The sequence below is a fragment of the Meriones unguiculatus genome, chromosome X (genome assembly GCF_030254825.1).
Source record: "Meriones unguiculatus strain TT.TT164.6M chromosome X, Bangor_MerUng_6.1, whole genome shotgun sequence".
In the NCBI taxonomy this organism is placed as follows: Eukaryota; Metazoa; Chordata; class Mammalia; order Rodentia; family Muridae; genus Meriones; species Meriones unguiculatus.
The window spans coordinates 41,133,267-41,156,288 of record NC_083369.1 but is presented as its reverse complement, the minus strand read 5'-3'; the positions used below and the strand labels follow the sequence as shown (position 1 = coordinate 41,156,288).

Genomic DNA, 23,022 nt, shown 5'->3' with positions numbered 1-23,022 from the left:
CCCCCCCAATATTCTTACTGTTAATGAGCAAACTGTCATGTACCCCAAGTATTGCTGTTTATAACATTGCCTAAGAATTTATTCCTGATTGGTTAATAAAAAAGACCTGTACCTGGGGAGGGCGAAAGGAGATGGGTGTGGCTAAGGCTCCCAGGCTTTGGGGAACAGGAGAATCATGGGAAGGAAACAGAAAAACAGGAAGAGATGAGCAGGAAACCACCATGGGTTATGTGAAGAGAGAACCACCTGGGCCAGGACGAAGGACTCCAAGAATGGTGTGGATAGAGGAAGCAAACCAGATGAAATATAAACAAGTATTTATGAAATTATGGATGGGAAATAGGCCAAATAGGAATGGTTAAGGTGGATGGCATTGGACCGGGGCAGGGAGGTAGACGGGAAGGTTATTGAGATAATGTAGGTGGAATTATATGCCCAGCCAAGGTGTTATAAGGCAATTATAAAATCTAACTGGTGTCTGTGTCTTATTGTGATAGCGGGTTAAATGATATTGCCATAATTATAGGGTTAATAAAAAACATTATTTGGCTGATACCATTTATTTTCAATAACAGCTTTATCACATTGATTACATTTGTAGGATTATATGCCAATGTGCGTTAATTATTTGATGACTATAATACGCAAATGTTAGGAACATGCAAAAGAAACTTGCCCTAAGTATTGCCTTTTTGTTTTCAGACTCCATTTAATCATAGGATGAAACTAAGTTCAATTTCTCAGGCCCCAGAAGACCTGGGGACTTCCCAATATCTGACAAGCTTGTTATTCATCTTTTGCTCCCCAAAACATGACTCACTTAAACACGGCTTCTGTTCCCCAAAACATGACTGCTCTTAATAAAAGCTTCTTGTTATTCATCCTTTATTTATTTATTGAACAGAACCTAATGACTTCTTAATCACAAAAGAACAAATGGATTAGATTGGGTATACTGTATAACCTAGTCTCTATCAGTTGACACAAACCAACCACATAAGGAAAGCCCCTCTCCTTAAATCCTGATTGGTGGAAAAATGTAATTATAACTTGGCACCGATGTTTGTGGTTTTCAAGTTTAAAAGCTCTGTAACATTCTGTCTTGGAGGTAGAGGGTGGGGAGTGGGCAGGGGAGTTGCAGTTCAGCTCCCAAGTCTGTTTTGTGTCCCTGACAGATGAGTAGGGAGTTACAACAAATCCTTGTCTTCTGCATTGACCCAGTGTTTGAATTGGGTTGGATTTAAGCTGACCCCATAAAACTAATTACATTTGTAGGATTTCTTTCTAGCACATGCTTTCATCTGCATTCAGAGATAACTGTGGTGAAGGCTTTACCACATTGCTTACACTCATAGGGTTTCTATCCAGTGTGAATACTTTCATGATGATGAAGACTATAGAAATGTGCAAAGGCTTCACCACATTAAATAAAAACATAAGGCTTCTCTCGAGTATGATATCTTTCATGACATTTAAGATGACTATGTTGTGCAAAGGCTTTACCACAGTGCTTACATTCATAGGGTTTCTCTCCAGTATGTGTTCTTTCATGTATTTGGAGAGTACCAAGTTGTGAAAAGGCTTTACCACATTGTTTACATCCATAAGGTTTCTCTCCAGTATGTGTTCTTTTATGTATTCGAAGAAGACTATGATATGCAAAGGCTTTACCACACTGGTTACATTCAAAGGGTTTCTCTCCTGTATGTGTTCTTTCATGTATTCGGAGATGACTGTGACATGCAAAGGCTTCATCATATCGAATACCTTCAGAGGGTTTCTCTTTAGTATGAATTCTTTCATGCCTTTGAAGATGACTGACACGTCCAAAGGGTTTACCACATTGGTTACATTCATACGGTTTCTCTCCAGTATGTGTTCTTTTATGTCTTTGGAGATGACTGTATTGTGAAAAGGCTTTATCACATTGATTACATTCATATGGTTTCTCTCCAGTATGTGTTCTTTTATGTATCTGGAGACTAGTGTGACTCACAAAGGCTTTACCACATTGATTACATTCATAGGGTTTTTCTCCAGTATGTGTTCTTTTATGTATTTGGAGACTATGGTGTTGTAAAAATGTTTTATCACATTGATTACATTTGTAAGGTTTCTCTCCAGTATGAATTTTTTCATGTCTTTGAAGACTACCTGGATGTCCAAAGGCTTTACCACATTGCTTACATTCATAAGGTTTTTCTCCAGTATGTGTTCTTCTATGTCTTTGGAGACGACTGTGTTGAGAAAAGGCTTTACCACACTGACTACATTCATACGGTTTCTCTCCAGTATGTGTTCTTTTATGTATTTGGAGACTACTGTGACACACAAAGGCTTTATCACATTGGTTACATCCATAGGGTCTCTCTCCAGTATGACTTATTTCATGTCTGCAAAGATAATTGGCACATGTGAAAATTTTATCACATTCATTTAACTAATGAACCTTTTTATCTGTATTAATTAATTTGGTCTAGTTGTAAAGAGGAAGCACATCTTAAGGTTTTATCACTTTGTATTCATGGTGTTCTCCTTCATGATGGGTTGTAAAAGCATTTATTACATGGCTCATATTTATTGTGCTCTTTTCTACATGAGGCTTTTCATAGAGAACTGAAAGGACTAGAAGAACTAAGAGAACTAAAAGAACTAAGCTATTTACCACACTGATTGTATTCATAAATATTCCTGTACTGTGAGTCATACTATACTTGCAAAATGAACCAGGACAAACAGAATTTCCACATTCTTTGTACTTAGGAATTTTCTTCAGTGTAAATTTGTGGGTATATTCCCAATAAAGTTAGAAAATCAACTGTAACTTATGTCCCATTCAGAAAGTCTATACAAAGTTGGGGCTTCTATATATCTTTTAATTGTTCTGGGAGAGAGAGGAATGTTTCTTCTTCCAATGTCCCTATACTCACATGGTTTGTATCAATTGTAATATATGATATACCTATTAAAAGAATCATAACAAATGAAAGGGTTCCACATTGCATTCAAATATTTTTTTTTGTTTGTTATAAACATGTGATATAGGAATTAAGGTTTCTTCACAACATTCTTGATTCTCATAAACCACCCCCTTCCTAAACGTAGTAACATTACTACAAGTATATGAGTAACACCAGCTTTACTATTAAGTATTTGCTTATTAGAAGGCTTTGGACATATACTTATGAAGTATATTCAAGGTTTATACTACAGTTTCTGAGAGGTATTAGACTACAAGATTGGCAGTTCTACAGCATAGCTCTAATGGGGCAGTGATTCAAATACTGATATCTGTTAAGGCACTGTTTCCTGGTCTTCTTTCTTAGAAGAATGCCTTATAACCAAAAATCAGACACCTGACATTGAGGAAAATGGTTTTATAAGGATTTAATAATCATCAATACACTTAAAGCAATGATTCTTTTTACCCTGCTGCTTTTCTTTAAAACTTCCAGGACACAGTAAAATTTTTTCAAAGGCATATTTGTATCAGTACACACATGAAAATTACCTTCCATGTCTTCTAGAACTTTGAAAATGTACTTCAATATTATGGTCTTCCCAATTGTAGCCTAGAATATAGTACGAGAAAATGGATGATTAATACATTTAGATTATGTATGTATGTATGTATGAGTAATACAATTAGGCAAAATTTAAGTTACTATCTTCAGTGGACCTTAGAACCATGCATGATTTATTCCCATCATTCTTCCTCGTTCTCAGTTGAAATTATAGAAGAGCATCAATAACCAAGAAATCAACAACCAGTTGTCTTCTTATTTTAAAGCACAAAGGAAAATTCAGGCTTACCTATAGCAGTGAGGTTGCTGTAGGTCTCTAGCATCACATCTACGTAAAGAATTTTCTGAGTAGGATTCAGCAATGCCCACTCTTCTTGAGTGAAGGTCACATGTACATCTTCACAGGTCACGGCATCCTAAAATATGCCATACATATGCAGAACAGAAATCACAATACTGACAACACTATAAATGTATACTTCATTGACAATATGGTCATTTAATTCTGGTGCTTCCCAGTCTTATTCACTGAAACAGAAGTTCTAATGTAATCATCAAGTCATTTTAGAAGGAATCTGAACAATGAGGTTCACTTCTATCATTCCTGTGCCTCTCAAAAAGGATATAGCCTTGCAAGAGAAATGCCAATTAACAGACATAAAGAGAAAAGCAAACAGATCAACAGTACTGAGAAAACATCAGAAAAATTATATGCCAATTACTAACAACAAAAATAATGGAAAAGCTAGATGTATTGGCTCACACCTTTAATCCCAGCAATCAGGAGGCAGAGGCAGGTGTATCTCATTGAATTGGATGCAAGTATGGATGTGACCACTTCCAGCTCAGCCACAAGTACATACTAATATCCTGACTCCTCTGCAAAAATCAGTCAAATGAAGAAAAAAAGGGCTCAGGTTTTATTTATTTTAATTAATTTTTTATTTATTCTGTTTACATTCTGATTGTAGCCCCCTCCCTCCTTTCCTTCCAGTCCCACCCTCCATCTCTCTTTCTTCTTCTCCCTCTTCCCTATTCCTCAAGAAAGGGAAGCCCTCCAAACCTACCCAACACATAAAGTGAACTCAGAGGTCTTTATTGAAGTTCTTACAAAGAATGATACATTTACTCTAATTCTGTGTTCATATTATAGAAACATGAAGTGCCTCAGTTTAAAATGAAACATTAAAAAGATCTTACTAAAAGAAAATACATGTTTAAACAGTTATAAATAGACAGATAAAAATATTAGCAATGTAAATGTTGACCATAAACAAGCAACATAGTGCCTGAGAGATGGCTTAGCAGGGTCTTGCTTTCTGGTCTTACAAATAATTGGACTCAATTTTGAGTACTTACCAAGGGGTTCACAACTACCCATCATTCCAAGTTCAGGAGTTCTCAGGCCATTTTCTGACTATTAGGCACATGTGAAGTTCATATTCATGCATAGAGTCAAAATACTCATATTCATTCAAAAAAATTAAACACAAACATGAGAGGCCAGAGATTTAAAAATTAGGTTTTTGGGTTATTGAGCTAAAAAATTTAAAACATATCAGGCCAGCTGACCTTGCTGCTTCTACGCAGATCCAGCCAACTGCAGAGAGGAGCTGACCTTGCTGCTCATTAGTGTTATCGATGCCAGGAAACCAGCCTGGATGGCCCCCAACTTGTAGCTTTGTCCCTGAAAATAGCACACGCTACCCAAGACTCGCCATTCCCTTGGCAACAAAGAAAGCCAAAACCGTTTCTGAAATATAGCATCTCCTTTTCTGTTTTAACCACTAAAAGCTTGTCAGGCTAGAATCCCCTGCTTTGGGTGCACTGGGAAGGACTGGGACCTATAAATCACCCACAAACCAGAGCTCAGTGCTCTCTGCTGGATATCAAAGCCTTGATGTGTGTGAAAGTTCCAGCCCGAGATGCGAATAAATTTCCTCATGTGTTTTGCAATGGACTCGACTCCTGGTGGTCTTTTGGGGGTCTTGTGAATCAGACATAACAATAACAGCTAGGAAGAATGTCAAGCACCTACAATTCAGTGACTCAGAGGCTTAGGCAGCATTGACGTAAATATATTCCACCCTGAGAAATAGCATATATTCTCTACCTAATTTAAATTTCAAGATGTGAGTGACGCTATGAACAGCAGTATATGCTTGAAATATAAAAACAAAAGAAAACAAACAAACAAACAAACAAAAAATTGGAAACAACAACAATAAAACACCAGGCATGTTGACCCACCTGTAAATCTAATCTCAGCAGTCTGGAGCCAGGAGTTAGATGGATCTCTAAATTCGAGACCCACCTGACTTACATAACTTCTTTGAGGAAAGCCAGGACTACACAGAGAAAAAAAAAAGAAGAAAACAAAGGGAAGGGGAGGAGGACCTCCCCTATCAGTGGACTTGGGCAGGGGCATGGGATGAGATGAGGGAGGGAGGGTGGATGGAATTGGGAGGGGCCAAAGGTGGGGACTACAGCTGGGATACAAAGTGAATAAACTGTAATTATTTAATAAAAGAAATTATAACCTGTGCAATAATCTAATAAATGTAATGATTTAAAATAAAAATATATAAAAAAACAAAAAATATAAAAAACAAAAAACAACAAAAACAAAAGCAACACAATTAAAAATATAAAAAATTCTAGCTAGCAAAATTCTGGCTTAAAACCGAATATCAGCTGCTTCTACTGTATCTTATGTGATTTATGGATACAGTCTATAATAGTGAGGGTATGACAGCACAAAAAGAAAGCCGAATAATCAGTTTCAACCACAACAGAATAGACACCAAGAACAGGAAATGGTTTGACTCTATATCACTGAAATCCCATCCCCAGTACTAAACCTGGAAAGGCTACTCTTACAAAAGCTTCTATAAGGTCCACCAAAAAAAGACATAAAGGAGGGACAATATGTTCAAACAAATCATTCTATCTGGGGACTTTTTTAAATTAACCAACTATATAATGACCCTGGTCATCATAAGCTCCTTCTCATCTCATGATGAAAATGCATTTGATCTAACTTCAATGATGCTAATTGTCTGCAACAGTTCCCAACACTTCAAACATCCAAAGTCTCTTCTGACACTCAAGACAATATCTTGGCTGACACATCTTGTAAAATCAGAAAACAAGTTATACCGTTCCAACATACAATGGCACAGAATACCCTTTCCCATTCCAATAGAGAGGAATGTGTACATAGTGAGAGAAGACTGGACTAAGGCAGAGAACCAAGCAGAAAACAACAAATCCTGTAGCTCTGTCTCAGACACATGGGGCTTCATTATCAAAGGGCTTAGGAGAAGGCCCTATCCCTGAAACTTCTCACATGCCCCTTAGTTTGGTTACATCTACTCCCTATAAGCAGCTCTCCACATCAGGTGTCTCACAGCTTAGATCTCAATATCTTGTGGTCTCAAAATGCAACTCAGGCTTCATCCGCACAGCTTCATGCAATGAACTCTTCACAGTATTCTTACTGGTGTGAGTCTGCAAACATAGACGGCTGGAACAGTGCTGAAATGAAACTACAGAGAAAGAATCCATGACCTTAAATACTGTATCTTTCTTGTTTACAGAGCCACCACAACATGGGTGATCCTGTCAAGTTTTGGTTTCTAAATTGGGAAAGACCCTGCCACACTTGGACCACAGTTGCAGCAGGCTTCATATGAAGTTCCTTCCTGGCACTAGGAATCACTTTGCCTATTCCTTCCATTAATTTAAGGCTTAGCAGGAGGGAGTGTTACTCTTTAGGCACCTTTTAGGCAATCCTGAGCAAGGGCCTTCTCTTTACTGGTGATAATCTCCTTGAGCATTCCTGTCCCTGTTTCAGGATTTGCTTGTCATCTGAAAACACCTCATGCTGTTTTTCTCTACAACCCACAGACTTTGCATTTATTTCTGCCCCACTTGCTCCTTTTTATCACTGTACACCTGAATGAGTCACTAGCAATAACCATCCATTCAACAGATTCAATAGTACATCTAGGAAATCTATTTACTTTTTAAAAAAATTCTGCTTACAAAATTTCTCAGTACATGGGCAGAATAAGAAAGATTTTGGGACAAAATGACCTCTAGCTGAATTTTTCATAGTCTATTTTCCACTGAAATCCTATGACCACCACTTCCTCTCTCTGGATTATTATCAACACCTTGCTCTTCCTGGATCTACAAGAAGAGCTGATTAAGCTCTATGCACATCTTTCTATGCTTTTTGCAATCTCAAGTCCTAATAGTTTCCACATTCCTTCAAAAGAAAGAACAGTCCCAGGTTCTGTCCAGCAGCAAAATGACTTTTTGTATACCATGCTTTGTTCCAATTTGCTATACTGTTGCTGTGATTGAATCCTGTAGCCAAAAGTGCCTCTGGTCATTAACTGGTTTCTGTTTGTTTGTTTGGTTTTTTTTTTTGGCTAGTCCTGTCAGAATACAGTCCATGATATTGGCAGTTTAGGGTAGAAAATGAAGGTGAAAACTATGAACAAACATTGTTTACTGGCATGCTCTCTTGTTTGGTCACTGTCTTAATGTTTAGCTAGCTCCCTTATCCAGAGTAGGTCCACTTGCTTAGGTGTTGTTGAAATTATAACGGTATCAGGTAAATACCGTATAATATTATACCTATAATTGTTACAGAGGTATTATTGTTCCCATAACTGGGCTGCCTTGTTTGGTCTCAGTGAGAGAGAATGCGCCTAGTACTGCAGCATCTTAATATGCCAGGGAGGGTTTGTACCTATGGAGGATTTCCCCTTTCCCTGAGGAGGAGGGGAGGTGAGAATGGAGAAGAAAAGTGTATAAAGGGGGGATTTAGGGAAGAGGGCTGTGATCAACATTTAAGTGAATAAAAATAAGTTAATGAAGGAGAAGTGAAACTTGAAAAGTGACTTTTAAAAGAGATATACTTGAAAAATGCATACTGACTAAGAAAGAGAGCAGGACCATCCCTGTAGAGGGAATGGCATTAATAAGACAGTGTTTGACCTTGTCCCTGTGTGCAATGTGTAACCTGACACACAGCTACAGCCAATAGACTGCATCTCAAATTTTCTGAACCAACTTAACTGTGTCTATCAGCACAGTCCCTTAACTGAACATTCAGTATTCACTGGCTCAAGCCAACTTTCCCAAATTGTACACCCACCAATCTGGTCTCTTTTCATTCACACATGCATGAATTAATACATGCTGGGAAACTACAAAATCACTCACCCTTCCTCAATCAGAATCTTCTTCACAATGCTGACTCCTGCAGCTGACTGCCTTAAACTTTATTTTTTGATATAGCTGTTGCCTGTTTCACTCTGCAGTGCACTCTGTAAACTGTTGTTCCTGTTCTGGTGTGAAGGCAGAATCCATGCTCCACATACAAATCCTTTTCTTGTTACAGCAATGGAGAGTTCATTACATGACTCAAATGCTTAATTTTAAAACTCTGTTGGTACAGTCCTTTAACTTAAGAATTTGAGAACTTTGGGGCTGGAGAGATGGCTCAGAAGTTAAGAGCACTGGCTATTCTTCCAAAGGTCCTGAGTTTAATTCCCAGCAACCACATGGTGGCTCACAACCATCTGTGGTGAGACCTGCTGTCTGCTATTAGCATGGAGGCAGAACACTGTTTAAATAATAAATAAATATATCTTTTAAAAAAGGAATTTGAGAAATTTAATCAAGAGGCAAGCAAGGTCCTGGGGAGGAACAGACTGGGATCGAGATGACCTGAGTCAACATAGATAGTCTTAGAGACATTTTTTTAAAGGCTGTAGATGCAGCTGCTCTAGAATTAATATCCCTTCCAAGAAACAAATCACAGTACATATAAAAAATTAATTAAGAAAAATCTGCTTAGTGACAGCACGCATTCAGCTCTGGCTAATGCTCAAAGAGTAGCCATCAAAGAACAGATTTTGCATTCCACATATGCTGTCGCCCTTAATTTTCTTTTAGTTTCAGGCTCCAGGTTATGATTTGAATGATCTGAATATAGACTGGTGTGTGGAGCTAAAAAATGGCTGGCTGCTTGATTCCAGCCTGCTTGGAATCCATGAAGTACTGTGTGCTTAGCACGACAAGGTGATTTTTCACCCCTGGACCAGAGGTGTTCTTTGTTCTTTAGATGTGTGCTCAACTGTTTCGATTTGGCAGGTATCTGCATGAGAACTTGCCTCCCACTTACCTGAGCACTTTTCTCCTGCTTTTAGAATTTCCTTGAGAATATCCTGCTCTGAGATTTTCACTGAAACAAGTTCCTCCCCCTGAATTGCCCATTCTTACTCTTTATAAGCTTTAACCTAAAGAACAATAAAAGGAGACTTGATCAGAATTCTATTTGTCTCCATTCTTCGCATCTTACTCACTTTTTAGGGTCTCCTTTGACTGACCTGCAGGCCGGGTAAGACTGGAGATTGCAAATTTAGCCACATAGATAGACATTTACACAGAAAAGATAGTCCCCCAATTGTTTCTTACATACAAACATCAGATCACTCTTCAGTGACAGGATCCTTAAGTGGTCAGAGGTTCAGAAAGATAGGAAGAGTAGAAGGTAGAAAAGATAGAAGTTGTGCTGGGGAGGTCTATTGTTTTTAACAAAATTTCAATTGTTCAATTTTACCAATGAAGACAGTGAAGCCAGATGCTGGGATGAAAAAGCTCAAGGAGGCAGAGAAAGCATCCAGCTGACCTTCCTCCTCAGCTGAAGACCCAGCAGGAATCCCTTTCTCCCATGGCATCTCAAAATGAATGGCCCTCCTTTCTACTTCCTGTGTGTCTCTCTACTTCTCCTCCCCTCTCCCTCTTACTCTCTATATTTTTTCTTAATAATCCTATGTTCACTCCCTGTCAACTGGTTTTTGCTCCACCTCTTGACCTATGATTGGCTTTATTTAATCCTGCTTATAATACTGAAGCAGAAAGCTCTTGGATTAAAGGTATGTTTTTCCAGTAAATATCACAATCTCAGAGTTCACAGTAGGATCAAATATCCTGCAACAGAGGTCTTGCACAAGCTACATTTTACACCAAGTAAGCTTCTTAAGAAGACTACCATCTTATATACCACTTCCAGGGGGAAAATGGAAAGAAACAAAAGACTTCTATGAAGTCAGAAGAAACTATCATACAATGGGACGAACTCAGGAGAAGTCTAATAGAACAGTGCTGCACAAGGGGAACACAGACTACTCAAGAACATTACTGACCAAGACTACAGTGTCTTTGGGACTAGTTACCATAGCCCCATGTGGTGGGAAGATTTGGGTTCTCAGCATCTGAAGCAACCCCTCTGCAAAGGCCCTGGCTTCAGATCATTACCAGGTCTCCCAAGCATGTTCCTTGCTCTAGAGAAGGAGCTTTATTTCATTCTCAATAAAGCAGGGCCTCAGAGAAAGCTCTCAAGGCCTAGGCCCCCAGGCTGTTTGTTCCTGGCTCTGCCAAGCATGTTCTTGGGTGTGAGAAGGAGCTGTGTCATTCTCCATACATGAGGGCCTCATGGAAAGCCTTGCTTGGCCAATCTAGCCCTTAACACAAGGGTTTTCCCTTTTCAAATTGTCACCTCTTTTCAAGAAGAACACTGGACCTTTATGGCACACCTGGCCTTAATGTTGGTTGTGACTCTGTAATGCCCATTGAGCAGCTTGGTGGAGGTCTGTTCTTTGCTATGAGGATGGGCCTAGAGGTTGGTGTGTATCTGAGTTGTCTCATTTGTTGTGGTTTGGAGCCATCCGTCTGGACGATCCCAGTGAACAAACTTGTGTACCTAAGCATCCTAATCGCTAACAGGCCTGGATAGCATACTACTACTCATCTGTGGGGTGTTTTAGAGTCAGCCCTCCCATTCTACTCGGTGTCACTTGCTGTTTTCCTAAGCATTGGTAAATTCTTTACATCATCGATCCTACTCTTGTACATCGCAGCTTAATACTGGCATGCTACTTAACACAGGAGATGCCTTTTACAGCCTCCACAAAATTAACTTCAAATGGATCTTACACCTAAGTGTTAAATGCTCAGGGCAGAACTTGTAGAAGACACTAGAGAAACTAGGGCTCTCCGAGTTTGGCTTCTTTCCAAGGGTGTTTCTACACACAAGCCCCTGCTCCAAATGCTTTGCACAGATGCAGCTCCCAATGTGAAGTTATGCAAAACCCACTTGTCAGGTCCGAGAAGTGACAAGGACTAAAAGGGACCTTTGGCCACCCTTACCACCCAGCCCCAGTGATGACTCCAGCTACCACTGCTCAACCACCTGCGCCTTCCCAATGTGGACAGCGACCCTGTGCTCACCATTTCACAGCTTCGGGGCTTGCCTGAGCTCCCCTCACAGCACCCAGCAGAAGTGCTCAGAACACTTCACACGGAACCACTCAGGCCGGCTTAGCAACAGAGCTGAACCTGCAGCGTGGCACCCGGAAAAACACGCCTCCTCTTCTTGACTGGCAGGTCCACCTGGAGGCCATGATTGGCCAGTGAGTCTTGAGTGACATGAGCACCTCCTTTAGGGATCCAGTGTGCTGAAGGGACACAGCATAGTGGTTCCTGGCCTAGGCTTCCCGTCCAGGGCCAGACGCTTTCCAGATAGAGATTTGCATTTCAATAGCGCTTGTGTCCATCCTCCCGTAGCCTACCAGACTGTCTTTCCACACAGCCAGGGGAGGACCACCAGTCCGGTTCCCGCTGCTCAGCCGCCTTCTCCCCTTTGTGGGCAGGGACCCTGCGCTCACTACTTGGAGACTTTGGAGCTTGCCTGAGCTCCGCGCACAGCACTCACTAGGCACTTCGCTTTCTTCCTCCTGAAATCAAGGTGGATAAGCATGCATTTGTAATTCCTAGAATTAACCTCTAAACCTCACCAGCCTGGAAACCTGGTAACTTCCTGGAATGCTGGGAACTGTAGTTCTTTGGAAACAACAAAGCCTCATGGGAAAGAACGGCTGCCTAATGGATTTGCCCTTATAAGCGCCTGCAACAGTTGACTGGGGCCTCCCAGCTGGAAAATAAGGCAGAATTGTCCTGACCAAAGCCTGATTTTGTGTGGAGCCGTAAATGGTTGTCTCTTACTCTTGTCTGATTTGGAATCCATGAAGCACAGTGTGCCAAGCACAGCACGGTGATTTTCCACCCCTGGACCGACCGCAGGTGTTCTTTGTTTTTTAGATGTTCACTCAACCATTTAAATTTGGCAGTTATAGCATGAGAACTTTCAGCCCGCACTGAAGACATCCTGCTTTTCGGTTTTTACAGGAACTAGCCCCCCCCCCATGCCCATTTTTACCCCTTATAATCTGTAATTTAGAGAATTAACGAGACTTGTTCAGGACACTATCTTGTCTCCATTTCTTCTGTCACTTGTCCCCTTTCATTCCCACTCCCCTCTCTAGGTTCCACGCTGACATTCCTGCGGGTCGGGACAAGCGCTAGGCACACCCACTGTGTTTCATGGATTCCAAATCAGGTAAGAGTAACAGACATCCATTTATGGCTCCACACACGTCTAGAACAGTGTTTAATATTTAATAAATTCTTCCTTTTAATTTGTTCCAAAATATTTGAGTTTGGTTTTCTGGCGACAGCTAGGATTACTGTGTGGAGGCCGGTAGCCACCTAACTCTACCCCCAATTCAGGATACTGGAGAGGTTGGGCTGCCAGGGGCTCGCACACCTTGAGATGGCTGACCCAGCTGACCCAAGGTCCCTGGGAAATGCATTCCGTTCTACAGACTCCGGAGATGAACGGCACACTCGGAAATTTTTTGTTGTTGTTGTTGTTAGCTTCCTGTTGGTTTCTGGATTCTGGTTAAGGGGTACACTATGTGATGAACTGGGAGTGTTAGTATTTAGGCAGCCCGCTTCTGGGTTGCCTAGCAACCCAAGGGTTCATTTGCTTCATAAAAGATCAACCTGCCACATTGTTGCTCTCTTACTCTCCTGCTCTTCTCAGACCTCAGTTGTGGAGTAGCCTCCCCCCCTCTCGTTCTCCTCTCTCTCTCTCTCTCTCTCTCTCCATCTGCATCCAATAAACCTTATGGGAATTAAGATCGCTTGTGTGCATGGCGTTTTTATATAAATATGAACAGAGAGAACCTGAGGGGTTTGTACACCCCAGTTTGTGCAATTAGGAGACGTCCCATGTCCCACAGCCTGGGCAGTCGGTAAATGGAAAGTTAGCCAGAGCCACCAGTTGTTTTCAACCTGCCTTGGAGCCCAGAAGGCGTCCCCTGGTGAGGCTGAGAGGTTGAAACTCTGGGGTAGCCCAGCACCTGGACTCCCACAAAGCCAAGGATTCCCCATGGCGCCAGGCAGTTGCTGCAATTATGCAAGCAGGCCTCCTATCCGTTAAATTCTCCTAGTCAGACTGTTGAAACCTCTGTGCCACACCAATCTAATTGTTTCTGTTGTCTCTGTGGTCATGTCTGTTTTGTGTCTTGTCCATGTCTGATCCCTGAGGTGTTTTACAACTTGGAATGGCTAAATTAGGACGAACATTATAAGAAGGACTGATGGACCTCTGAGGCAGAGAAGCCCAATTGTTGAATGTCGTCTTGACTTATGTATCTGATCTATCTCCGTATGTTCTGACTGGGGCTGTAAGGCAGAGCTGCACAAGGTCTCCAGGTGCTGCCTAGTCCTGCCCCCACCTGCTTCTAGCTCATAGCAAACCTGAGCTTACAATTTGTGATATTCTGCCTTGCAAACACTGACGACAAGTTACCTTACAATCAAGTACGATTTTGTAAAACATAAGCATCACTGATACATTGAGAACTACGCTTATGAACTGTGTTGCATGTCCTGAAATTTCTGGACCACATGAAAATCCTTTGGAAGGACATTTGTAATTTCCTCTGAAGAATTTCATCTTCACACTAGTTCTGTGTTTGTTTTCCAGAAAACTGGAGTTCCCTAGTTTAAAATGTACAGCTAATGAAATCTTCTTACAAAGGAATGCATATTTGAAAAGTTACTAATTTGTTGACTTATAGATAAATGCTGCTCCAAAAAAACAAGCAAAAGGCGGGGGGAAGCATGGGGTAATAGAGATGGCTAAGGAGTTAAGAACAATTCCTGATCTTGTAGGAGACCCTGCTTCAATTCCCAGCCCTCACATAGTGTGTCTCCACCATTGGTAAATGGAAGGCATATAGTGCCATCTTCTGACTTTTGTAACATCAGCAGTCATGTACATTCAGGCAAAAGACCCATACGAAATTAGTAATTTTTTTTTTTTACCAAATTAAAAGGATACACCAAAAACAAATGTTAAACACCTGCACTCCAATATAGCAGGAGAATCAGACAGGATTAATGTCATGAACACAGGCCATCCAAGTAGAAGAAATGATGCCCCCTGCCAAGGGTCAAATTTTCAGATGTGGTGAAGGTCAGAACAACAGCAAATGCTTGACATGTATAAACATAGTTTCAATGCCCATCATGTAAAAACATAAAAAAAGAAATCTGGCCAGGAAGATATGGCTTTCCAAGGAAAGGACTTTCTAGTGTTTCTTATTTAGGGAATCTATAATGGCGGTGAAGGGATGGCAGCAAGGGAAGGAAGCTGGTTGATCAGTTTCAACCTTAAGAAAGCAGACACATAGATTAGTAAGTGGGATGACACTATGAGCATTCAAAGTCCTCTCTAATAAAGTACTACTTCCAGAAAGACTCAAGCTTCTCATGGTTCCATAAGCAACTATTAAAAAGAAAGGGACAAACCAGAAACAAATGTTCAAATACAGCATTGTCCCCTTTACTAGTACAGCTGTAAAAGAAACTTTTATTTGCCTGTTGCATTTCTTATCTTAGAAGATTACTGCCTCCATCTGCTATCCTAGGCCTAGTCCTGGAAGCCTCTAGCCTCCATACAATCTAACCTAAGCCTAGAATGTTTTTAGCCTCTGAGATTTATTGCTGAATAAGCTCACCCTTTCTTATTCTTTCTGAGCTCATAGCTGACTCCTTCTGTTAGGAATTATAAAAAAGAGAGATGTGGAGGTTACAGAGGTTACACGCGGGTCCACAGATCACACCACGAGATTGGTTCCACGTGGGAGGTTTATTAGATAGAGGGGGGTTACAGAGAGGGAGGTAGATAGAGATAGAGAGAAAGAGAGAGAGAGAGAAGAAGGAGAGAGAGAGAAGAAGAGAGAAGGAGAGAGGGGGAAGAAGCGAGAGAGAGAGCAAGGGCAGGGGCCCCAGTTCTTATAGCATGATCTAGAGCATGCTCAGGTGGTTCCAGGTGGTCAGCAGGTGGTCTGGGTGTCTTTCCAAATGCCTGTTACCTGCCGGGTCTGCCAGGCCCCATTGAAAACTACGCTTATGAACTATGTTGCATGTCCTGAAATTTCTGGACCACATGAAAATCCTTTGGAGGGACATTTGTCTTACACATCAAAACTACTTCCCATTTTTTCTAGAACTTTTACATGATTGTTCAATATTGCTGTCTGCAAGATGTATCTTAATATATAGTACCAAAAATGTATAAGATAGTTTTGGAAAGAATAAAAAATGTAAATTTCCATCTTCCCTGGACATTATAACCAGGCCTGATTTATTTACCACATTCTTCCTTTTCCAGAAACTAAATCTCAGAAAAGCCTAGATAACCAAGAAACACCTGCTCATCTATTTAGAATGTGAAGGAAAACTCACACTCTTACCTATAGCAGGGAAGTTCCTACAGGTTTTCAGCATCACATCTTTGTTGAGACTCTTCTGAGAAGGAACCAACAAAGTGAAGGTCACATGCACATCTACATAAGCCACTAAATCCCAAAATATCCCAAATCATGTGTAGGACAGAATGGGTAAGAATGACTAGATTACTAATATATACTTCATTGAGAATCTGTTCACACAATTCTCTGTGCTTTGCACAATTGTCCCATAACACAGAAGTTCTAACATAATCACAAGCCGTTTTAGAAAGAAACAGAAAAGGAAGACCACATTTCCAATTTCTGGGTCCACTGAATAAAACATGACATTCCATCTGAAATGTCTACCAACAGGTATTTGGAGAAAAATGCAAACAGATTGTCTTGAGCATTCATCACAGAAATTATATCAATAGTTACTAACTTCAGAAAAGGATGCACAGGCTGAGCTTGTTGGCTCATACTCTAATCCCAGCAATCAGAGGCAGGTGAATTTCTATGAGTTTCAGGAGAGCTTTGACTATGAAGTAAGTTCTAGGACATCCAGGGTACATAGTAAACACCTTGTTTTGCACAATTGCTTTTGAAGTGGTGACCACTTTTGAAAACAAGTGAATTGCCATTTTTATGTATATGACCATGTGTGTATGAGTGACACACCAGAGAAAAGGTTGGAAGATCCCCTGGGAGGTCATTATGAGCCTCCAAATTTGGGTTGGGTATTGGTTGCTGAATCCTAAAAAGACTAACCCTAAAAAGAATATTTCTGGAGTGACTTGTCCAGCTTACATAATACCTTCTATGTAATAAACAAAAAGTCTTTCATAGATTAACAACAACAAAAACCTAAATACATCTAGATGTAATTAAATTATTCCTGGCAATCTGGTGCTTCAGTATTAAGACATTGGGAATGGGACAAGATAGGATGCCCCCTAATTCTGCAGCTTCCTCTCCCCCTGCGTATGCCTCCTGTAAGATGCTACAGACCATCTGACCTTCTCTTCCTGCCTTATCACTATGTCTGAGACCCCAGTTATAGGCAGACAGCCCCTGCTTAACCAAAGGTCATGCTTGTCAGAAGACTAGGTAGCCTGTCCAAAGACCTATCTCACTATCTGGTACTCCAAATCCCATTCTCACAGTTGTCCTTAGTGATAGAACAGAATACCTGAGGAATTTTCCTCTCCTCCTTTCCATGTCTCCTGTAGATATCACAGAACATCCCAACCTGTCCTCTCTTTTCTGCCTCATCTCTGTGTCCCAGCCCCCTCTTAGGCAGACACTCCCTTGTAATGGAAATTTTGCTTTCTTTGTATGTTACATAAATATGCTTCTGTTTTAATCCCAAATGTGAGATTTTAGTTGGGCTACAGTTTGTCCACACCTGTTAATTGTTTTGTGGGTGCTTGGCTTTTGGCAGACTTCCATGTGTGTCATGAAGAGGTGCATGGTCTAGGATCCTGAGAGTATAAATATGGGAGCCGAGAGAAAGAGAATGTGTGGTGTTTGGTGTCAGTGTGTGTCATGTAGCAGTTTGGAGACCAGACAGAGAGAAACGCTTCAGGGCGCAGCAGCATAGAGGAGCCTGCTAGCTACATCTGCCGTTGATGGCGACTGGTACAGAGCCCTAAAAGAACCCCTTGACCCTAAATGGCCAGGAGAAGAATAGGGCTCTGGGGCCCCTCTTCCCACTAACTTTTTCTCTCTCTATTAAAGTTTGGGGGAGTGGGAAGGGAAGTAGAGACATAAACACCCCAAGTAAAGGAGAATTTTTAAAAAGAATGCTACACTCCTGCTCAACCACATGCCACACCTGCCAGAATACCTACCACACCATCTGTAACCCCAGACCCAGTCTTCACAGTCGCCCCTGCCACTGCACTAGAACACCAGAGGCAGCTTCACCTCCCTCTGACTACACCTCCTGTGGATTGCTGAGATCATCTCTTTAAGACCTTCCCTTCCCCCAGCCTCCAAGAGCAGCAAGCATGTCCCCTTGAAGACACAAAGCAGGTCAGTAAGATAAGCAACACTCAGCCAACATACTCTCTGAAAATTCAGAGAGCAAACAGAAGCCCAAGAACAAAACTTGTCAAACAAAACAAACTCAGAAATCAGACCTTGGCATTTAATCACCTGAAACCCAGATGCCTACACACCAGCATAGGAACAAAATCAGTAAGAGCCAGGAAAATATGCCACCAACAGAGCCAAGCTATCCTACCATAGCAGGTCCTAAATATTCCAACATAGCTGAAAGCACGAGAACAAGACCTTAAAACCAACTATATGAAGTTGATAGAGGAAAGAAAGAAATTTCTTAATAAAATCCTGGGGGTTAAAAATCAAACAATTGGAGGAAACCAATAAATCCCTTCAATAAAGCCAAGAAAAAACAAATAGTTGAAGGACAGGCTTCATGATCCAATATTCTTCACGGATTAGACATACATATTAGAGAATGCCAAGTATTACTCACAGTTTTCTCAGGTTATGCCTTTTCAGATGGGAATAACAACATTCCTGTCAGGCAAAGACACTCCCGTTTCTCCAGATCTTCTGTGATCATTGAGCCAGTGTAAGTACTGAAACTTCGTTTCTAGCCATGCTTGGTTCCTCATCTAGAATCTTGACTGCCTTGGTCTGTGAATGCCCAAACATGGCCAGCTTGGACTTTTACTAATCATCTAAAATTGATTACCTGAGTACTTATTTCTAATACCATCTACTGTCAAAGCTCTCACCATCCTTCCTCCCCATCCCTTTCCCCAATGTGACTACACCAGCTTCAAGGTTGATCAGTGAACTCAGTTCTTATACAGCTCCCTCTTTACTTGTAATTCCCTACCTCACCAAAAACACAGGGAGGTCAGAGGACATTCATTCACTGGTTTCTTTTCCATCTCACTGACTAGGCAAGACCCAGCCTGAAAGGACTTGCAGGACTGTATTCCAAGCACTGGGCTGCAGAGGCAGGGTTAGGTGTTCAAAGCAATTCTTAACTACACAGCATGACGAAAGGCTGAGCTGCAGGAAACATTGCTCTAAACAGAAACAAATATGAAAGCACTTGAGAAAAAGATGAAATGATTAATGATCCAGAAACACTAGAGAATAAAAACAATTAAGAGATTAGAGCAGTGAATACAAAATACAAAAAGTAATACCAACAATTGACTTTTTAAAAAGATAAATTGACAAAACAAATAGGTATGCTGGCTTTGAAAAAGAGCAGGTTCTTCCCTGTAGAGGGAATGGCATTAAGATACTCTTTGACCTTACCCCTGTGTGCAATGTTAGCTGCTGAGATCTGTAACCTGACACACACAGCTATAGCCAATAGCCTGTGCCTCAAATTTCTGTGTCAAGAGGATTGCACATATCAGAGGATTGCACATATCGGCCATAGGACCTTCTCTTAATTGGAACTTCGGTATTCACTAGTTCAAGCCAACTAAACCAAATTGTATACCCACCAATCTTGTCTTTTTCATTCATATGCAAGAATTACTACATACTAGAAAATTACAAAATCATTCACCCTCCATCAGTCAGGTCCTTCATAATGCTGACCCCTGCAGCTGAGTCCCTTAAACGTAGTCTGTGTGATCTAGCTATACCTACCCTGTTTTACTAAGAAGTATACACAGTAAACTGTTCCTCCTGTTTTAGTCTGAAGGCAGAAGCCATGATCCACATACAAATCCTTTTCCTGTTACTGCAATAGAAGTTCATTATATAACTCAAATGGTTAATTTTTAAACTCTGTGGTGGTACAAACCTTTAACTTAAGAATTTAGGAAGTTTAAGCAAAACAAAAGAAATGTCATTGCCCTGGGGAGCAACAAACTGGGATCACGGTGACCTCAGTTGACACAGCTTGTCTCAGAAACATTTATCTAAAAAGGGTGAAGATGCAGCTGTCCTAGAATCAATATGCCTTCCCAAGGAGAAATCACTGCATGTACTATCAAAAGACTAATTTAAAAAATCTGTTTCATGACCACACACATTCAGTTCTGGTTAGTGGTAAAAGAGGAGTCAGCTGAAAACAGATTTTGCATTCCACATATGCTGTCACCCTTAAGCCAGTTTTAGATTCAGGCCCCAGGTTGTTTTGAACAATTTAAATATAAACTGAAGACTGCAAGCCTAGCCAGTTAGACAGATGGGAGATTTAAACAGCAAAGATGTTCCCAGAAGTAGCTTTTAAGTGCACCAGTGATGTCAAACAACAGTCACTCTTCAGTGAGAGGATCTTGAAGAGGATGTGCCAGAAGAAGGAATACAGGAAAAGCAGACAGTAGAAAAATAAATAAATAAATAAAAGTTGAAGAGGGTAAGTCTTGCACAAGCTATGTCTTATTCCAAGCAGGCCTCTTAAGAAAAGCATCTTGTATACCACTTCCGGCGAAAAATGGACCAAAATGGCAGATATCTATGAAGTCAGCAGAAACTATCCTACAATGAAACAAACTCAGAAGTCTAATAAAACAAAGCTGTGCAAGGAGAACACAGAATATCTCAAAAACATTACTGACCAAGCCTACAATGGACTTGGGACTGATCACCCCAGCTCCATGTGGTGGGAAGATTTGGGTTCTCAGGATCTGAAGCAACCCCTCTGCAAAGGCCTTGGCCAGAGACCATTTTTAGCTCTCCCAAACATATTCCTGGCTTTAGAGAAGAGCTCTATTTTATTCTCAATACCTCAGAGCCTTAGGAAAAGTTCTCAAGGCCTAGGCTCCAGGCTGTTACTGGCTCTGCCACGCATGGGTTTCAGAAGGAGCTATGTCATTCTCCATATAGAAGCGCCTCATAGAAAACCTTACTTGACCAGGCCAGCCGTCAATACAACCATATTTTTACGTTTCAAAGAGTTGTCAACTGGTGTAGACTTGCCAATGTGGAAACACTATGTTTTTCTCAAAAAGAAAATGGCATCTTTATGTAGAGGAATTTTATTTCAGAACCTGGCTGCTCTGGCAAGTGATCACATCCAAAGATCTTCTAGGTCTGTGTAATCTGACTGGAATCCCAGGAGACAGAGGCAAGCAGTTTTCTGAGTTCAGTTTAGGCCCAGGCCTGGTGGTACATGCCTTTAATCCTCAGGAGACAGGGGCATGCAGATCTCTGAGTTCTACAGTTCAACAGTTCTGTTCACACAGTTCTGTTGAGGCAGAGTTGAGAGGCAGTGTGTGGAATTGAGTTTGTGAAGTTCAGAGGCAGTTTTATTGAGGCAAGTTGAAGAGAGAACAAATTAGAAACAGGTGATGACAGAACAAGCCAGAGAATGAGAAGAAGCCAGAATATTAGAACATATTGTCAAAGTTAGTATGAGGCCAAGCAGAGCAATTCAGCCAGAAACTGAGATAAGCCAGATTTAATCAGTCAGCTTGGAGAGGAGTTTGAGCCAGAACAGCTGAAGTGAACTAGCCAGCGAGAGTTTAAAAAAAAGTGAGCTATTAAGCAATAAGTCTCAGAGGGTGAAAACATTCTAGACATTGATTAGATTGTGTGGAGGCTAGAAGCTTCCAGGACTAGGTTTGTAGATGGAGGCAGTATGCCTCTGAGAGGACAATTACAACAGGAGAATAAAAGATACTTTAACACCTTGATGGCACACCAGGCCTTAATGTTGGTTGTGTTCCTGTTATGCCCCCTTGAGCAGCTAGCTTGTAAGAGGCCTGTTCTTTGATATGAGGAGCAGCCTAGTGGCTGGCTGTAAATCAGAGTTATCTCCTTTGTTGTGGTTTGGAGCCAAATGTCTGGACAATCCTGGTGAACAAACATGTGTATCCAAGCATCCTAATCTCTACCAGGCCTGGTTAGCATACTACTTATCTGTGGGGTGTTTTAGAAGCACCCAAATTCTACTTGGTGTCACTTACCATTTCCTAAACATTGGTAAATGCTTTACATCATCTATTCTAGTCTTGTACATCACAGCTTAATACTGGAGTGCTAAACAACACATGAGATGCCTTTCACAGCCTCTACAAAATTAACTCCGAATGGATCTTACACCTAAGTGTTAAATGCTAAGGGAAGAACTTGGGGAAGATAATAGAGAAACTAGAGCTCTCCAAGTGTGGCATCCTGCAAAGGATGTTTGTACACACAAGCCCCTGCTCCAAATGTTTTGCGCAGATGCAGCCCCCAATGTGAAGTTATGCAGAGCCCACTGCTGGGTCCAGCGGTTGACTAGGACTAAAAGGGACCTCACAGGTGGCCGCCGTTTGTCACTTAGCCCCAGGGATGACCCACCCCAACAGCTCCCGCTGCTCAGCTGCTTGCTCCCCTTTGTGGGCAGTGACCCTTGCTCACCATGTTGCCGCTTCAGATCTTGCCAGAGCTGCAATCACTAGAGGCAGCAGCAGCGCTCAGAGGATGTCACAGGGAAGCATTCAAGCCTGCTCAGCTACGGAACTGAACTTGACCTTGGCACCAGGAAGAACATGCCTCCTCCGGTAAGTCTGCCTAGAGGCCCTGATTGGCCAGTGAGTCTTGAGTGACATGAGCATCTCCCTTAGGGTTAGAAAGTGTAGAAGCGACCCAGCATAGTATTCCTGATTTAGGGGTCTAGTCCAGTGTCAGACCTTTTCCGGATATGCAGACATTTGCATTTTAGCAGCACTTGGGACTGTCGTCCAATAGCCTACCCATCTGTCTTCCCAACCGAGAACCCACCACTCCAGCTCCCGCTTCTCAGCCTCCTGCTCCTCCCCTCTGTGGGCAGTGACCCTGTACTGGTAGTGCTAAGACTTCAGAGCTTGCCTGAGCTCGCCTCCCAGCACTCAGTAGGCACTTCC

General features: G+C 41.4%; 1 protein-coding gene across 8 annotated transcripts; it reads right to left on the bottom strand.

Annotated features, from left to right (window-relative positions):
• Positions 1 to 541: 541 nt before the first annotated feature.
• LOC110566180 (zinc finger protein 431-like) lies at positions 542 to 22,673 on the bottom strand. 8 transcript variants are annotated; one of them, XM_060374951.1, is made up of 8 exons: positions 22,538 to 22,657; positions 16,211 to 16,265; positions 11,835 to 12,340; positions 9,727 to 9,841; positions 5,775 to 7,072; positions 3,814 to 3,940; positions 3,512 to 3,572; positions 542 to 2,393 (listed from the first exon to the last, which is right to left on the bottom strand). In XM_060374951.1, exons 6-8 carry the CDS (start codon positions 3,845 to 3,847, stop codon positions 1,424 to 1,426), a joined length of 1,065 nt encoding a protein of 354 aa, XP_060230934.1. In that variant the 5' UTR covers positions 3,848 to 3,940; positions 5,775 to 7,072; positions 9,727 to 9,841; positions 11,835 to 12,340; positions 16,211 to 16,265; positions 22,538 to 22,657; the 3' UTR covers positions 542 to 1,423. The 8 variants fall into 8 exon arrangements, with proteins under 8 accessions (XP_060230934.1, XP_060230933.1, XP_060230931.1 ...); XM_060374950.1 differs by lacking the exon at positions 9,727 to 9,841 and adding an exon at positions 4,290 to 4,403; XM_060374948.1 differs by lacking the exons at positions 5,775 to 7,072; positions 9,727 to 9,841 and having other exon boundaries at positions 22,538 to 22,656.
• Between the last annotated feature and the right edge of the window lie 349 nt (positions 22,674 to 23,022).

Excerpts from the sequence above, each read along its gene's own strand:
- LOC110566180 (XM_060374947.1), bottom strand. Across the intron at positions 3,573-3,813 it reads CAGCAACCTCACTGCTATAG|GCTACAATTGGGAAGACCAT; the intron begins GTAAGCCTGAAT and ends ACTATATTCTAG. Across the intron at positions 2,394-3,511 it reads AGTTCTAGAAGACATGGAAG|ACATGAAATAAGTCATACTG; the intron begins GTAATTTTCATG and ends TTATCTTTGCAG.